The sequence below is a fragment of the Phytophthora parasitica genome, assembly GCF_000247585.1.
Source record: "Phytophthora parasitica INRA-310 unplaced genomic scaffold supercont2.591, whole genome shotgun sequence".
Taxonomy (NCBI): Eukaryota; Oomycota; class Peronosporomycetes; order Peronosporales; family Peronosporaceae; genus Phytophthora; species Phytophthora nicotianae.
In genome coordinates, this window is record NW_008649577.1 from 1 (window position 1) to 2,040 (window position 2,040).

The following is a 2,040-nucleotide window of genomic DNA, read 5'->3' on the forward strand; positions in this document are numbered from 1 at the left end:
TGTAGTGGCTCCGCACGCAGTGAAGTGCATATCAAGTGCTGTGGCCCATGAGATGAGGCCACGCACGTAGGAGATTGCCTACTGCACATGTTTGTCAACTCGGGCTGGTATACATCGTGGCAGAGAGCTACCAGGACGTTATCTTGCAGGACGCTGTCACTGGGACGCTAGTGATACCTAGGTAGAGCGGTTTGTCGGCGTACATGTCTTTATAGTTCACTTTTGGTTTTACATCAAAGCCGGCAAGCGCAATACAATCGGCAAGAGATTTACGGAAGTGCCAGCTTCCCCCGACTGTGTTCGCGTTTTTTCAGTGTGACCTACTACAAAGAATTCTTTAGTGTGATCAAGGTCAGTATGGCAAGATCAACGAGGAGCAACCCGACGACCGATGCACCGGCTAGCACCGCAGCAGGAGATTCGTCTACAGTGCCGATGGCACTATTCATGCCCCTCGCAGCACCCCAACTCAAGAGTACCTCGCATGCAGCTCTCGTCCAGTGGCGCAAGTTAAGAAGTGAGTACGAGGACGAAGTAGCCATGCGCTGCAATAATGACCCGACCAAGATGGCGGAAGTTATCGTCAGTGTAAAGAAGTCGTTTGACAAGCGTCTTCTAACTGCATGGTGCGACTTTGAGTGGGACGTAGACGTTAATAACGTCACCGACGACTTCATTCTTGCGAAGATCGATGATATCATTGCGTCGGTAAAAAACAACGCTGTTCCGGACGTCGCCGCCCTTTTCAAGGAAAATGTCGTCATGGACATGCGGGAAAGTGACGTCAAGGAGAGAGTGATGCAATTTTTCGTCCGAAGCCGTGAATTCATCGACGAGCAAGGTTGGCAGGCCTTTTTCACTGGAAATGAAGGTGTGAGGCTTAAGTGCAAGCTATTGATCGAAGCACTTGAACCTCGAAGCCTTCGTGAAGAGGTTTCAGCCGTCGTTAAGTACCAAGCTCGGATAGCGAAAGAAGATGAGAAGGAGCTGTTCAAGTTAATTCTTGAAAAAGCTCTTGACCAGGACCGTGACTTCCAGCGTCGCAAGCGCTCACGTGGCCGAGACCCCGGTGAGTCGAAGCGCAAGGAGAAGCAGACACAGAGCAGTACCAACCAGCCACCTGCTAAGTACCGTAAGGTTGAGCACGGCGGTAAATCAACTAAAAAGGACAGCAAAGCGAGCAATAATCAGGTCCAGAAAAAGAGTGCAGTGAAACGAGATAAGACACCTCCAACCGGGGGTTGCCTGAAGTGTAAAGGCGACCATTGGCTAGTCCACTGCCCAACTGCAAGCAGTGACGAGAAGAAAGATCTCCTCCGCAAAATGCATGAGCGCCGTGATAACAAGCGGGCTAATGACAATGCATGAAGGTTGAAGCGCATAAAGGACTGTCTCTCGAAGCACGACAAGACTGTCGTCCTTGAAGAGAGATTGGTCATGCCCTATTGCGCGGATACTGGGGCGGAAAAGAGCATCATCAGTGCTCGGAAACTGATTGAACTAAAGAAGTTAGGAAGTCTTGTGAAAACCACTACGTTGACGTCGCCGATTATCTGCGAGACGGTCGGAAAGCACAAGATTTTGGCGAGTCGCTCCGTTCTTCTCCGGATTATGCTACATACAGCTGCTGGACCTGTCACACCAGTAAAGCCGTATGAAGTGTTAGTGATTGATGAAGATGAAGAAGAATTCATCTTAGGCGAAGACATCCTTACTGATCTTGGTATTAGTATTGATCGACAGTTGGAGCAGTTGGCTAAGGAGACCTCAGCGGATGATGGCGACCCCATACCGGTTGAAGACGCTTTCCGAGCCGGTTGTACACCGGATGAGGAGGTTCGCCAAGCTGTTGAGGGCATGATTATGACAGCGATTGAGAATGGCTTTCCAGCAGACAAAGAAGACAAATTACGGACTATTGTATATATGTACGATGTGTGGAGGATCCGGCTTGGACCAGATCCACCTGCCAAGGTCCCGCCATTGGAAATTCGACTGAAGAAAGGTGCTACGCCATTTCGGTGTAAGCCGAGAGTGTAC

General features: G+C 50.0%; 2 protein-coding genes across 2 annotated transcripts; both read left to right on the top strand.

The window, feature by feature from the left end:
• Nucleotides 1-357: 357 nt before the first annotated feature.
• PPTG_20422 (hypothetical protein) lies at nucleotides 358-1,368 on the top strand (the record flags this gene model as incomplete). The annotated part of the gene is made up of 1 exon (XM_008919226.1): nucleotides 358-1,368. One exon carries the CDS (start codon nucleotides 358-360, stop codon nucleotides 1,366-1,368), a length of 1,011 nt encoding a protein of 336 aa, XP_008917474.1.
• Nucleotides 1,369-1,437: 69 nt separating this feature from the next.
• Nucleotides 1,438-2,005, top strand: PPTG_20423 (hypothetical protein; the record flags this gene model as incomplete). Its single annotated transcript, XM_008919227.1, has 1 exon — nucleotides 1,438-2,005. A coding segment is annotated over one exon (567 nt), but the record flags the coding sequence as incomplete, so codon positions are not given.
• Nucleotides 2,006-2,040: the final 35 nt, after the last annotated feature.